This window comes from Coturnix japonica, unplaced genomic scaffold, assembly GCF_001577835.2.
Source record: "Coturnix japonica isolate 7356 unplaced genomic scaffold, Coturnix japonica 2.1 chrUnrandom582, whole genome shotgun sequence".
Classification (NCBI taxonomy): domain Eukaryota; kingdom Metazoa; phylum Chordata; class Aves; order Galliformes; family Phasianidae; genus Coturnix; species Coturnix japonica.
The window spans coordinates 37,253-38,302 of record NW_015439956.1 but is presented as its reverse complement, the minus strand read 5'-3'; the positions used below and the strand labels follow the sequence as shown (position 1 = coordinate 38,302).

The following is a 1,050-nucleotide window of genomic DNA, read 5'->3' as shown; positions in this document are numbered from 1 at the left end:
TTATGGGATCCTTATGGGATCTATATGGGATCTTTATGGGATCCATATGGGATCTATATGGGATCTATATGGGATCTTTATGGGATCTATATGGGATCCTTATGGGATCTATATGGGATCCTTATGGGATCTATATGGGATCTATATGGGATCCTTATGGGATCTTTATGGGATCCTTATGGGATCTATATGGAATCTATATGGAATCTTTATGGAATCTATTTGTATCTTTATGGGATCCACATGGGATCTATATAGGATCCTTATGGGATCTATATAGGATCTATATAAGATCTATATGGGATCTATATAGGATCTATATGGGATCTATATGGGATCCTCATGGGATCTATATGGGATCCATATGGGATCTATATAGGATCTATATAGGATCTATATGGGATCTACATTGGATCTATATGGGATTCTTATGGGTTCCATATGGGATCTATATAGGATCTACATGGGATCTATATGGGATCTATATAGGATCTATATAGGATCTTTATGGGATCCATATGGGATCCTTATGGGATCTATATGTGATCCTTATGGGATCCATCCCTTGCCCCCTCTGTTCCCCATAGAGCTCCATGTTGCCATTGAGGAGGTCCTCCCCGCCCTGCAGCAGGACGGGGTCCGTGTGTTCTACCTGGACCCCACCTCCCCCACCCCGGGGGTCCCGGCCCTGCAGCCCCACATCGAATCCTGCTCTGACGATCCCGTACCCGACCGGTACCGAACCGGAACCACCGGCAGCTCCAAAGCCGTCTACATCTACACCTCCGGGACCACCGGTGGGGCGGGGGGATCCACTGCGGGGGTGGGGGTCCCCATTAGATTGGGTGTGAGGTTGGGGGTCTCCATTGGGTGGGGTGGGGGTCTCCATTGGGTGGGATGAGGGGTTGGGGGTCTCTATTGGATGGGTTGGGGGTCTCCATTGGATGGGGTGGGGGTCTCCATTGGATGGGGTGGGGGTCTCTATTGGATTGGATGGGAGGTTGGGGGTCTCTATTGGATGGGATGGGGGTTGGGGGTCTCCATTGGATG

The 1,050-nt window shown here is 49.4% G+C and overlaps 1 protein-coding gene across 2 annotated transcripts in view; it reads left to right on the top strand.

Annotated features, from left to right (window-relative positions):
• Window positions 1–1,050, top strand: part of LOC107307400 (very long-chain acyl-CoA synthetase-like) — a 46,664-nt gene that overhangs the window by 12,092 nt on the left and 33,522 nt on the right. For both annotated transcript variants that reach the window (XM_032441804.1, XM_015850912.2), the window contains one exon: window positions 588–797. In XM_032441804.1, the coding sequence (XP_032297695.1) occupies window positions 588–797 (210 nt within the window). The remainder of the gene's footprint in view (window positions 1–587; window positions 798–1,050) is intronic.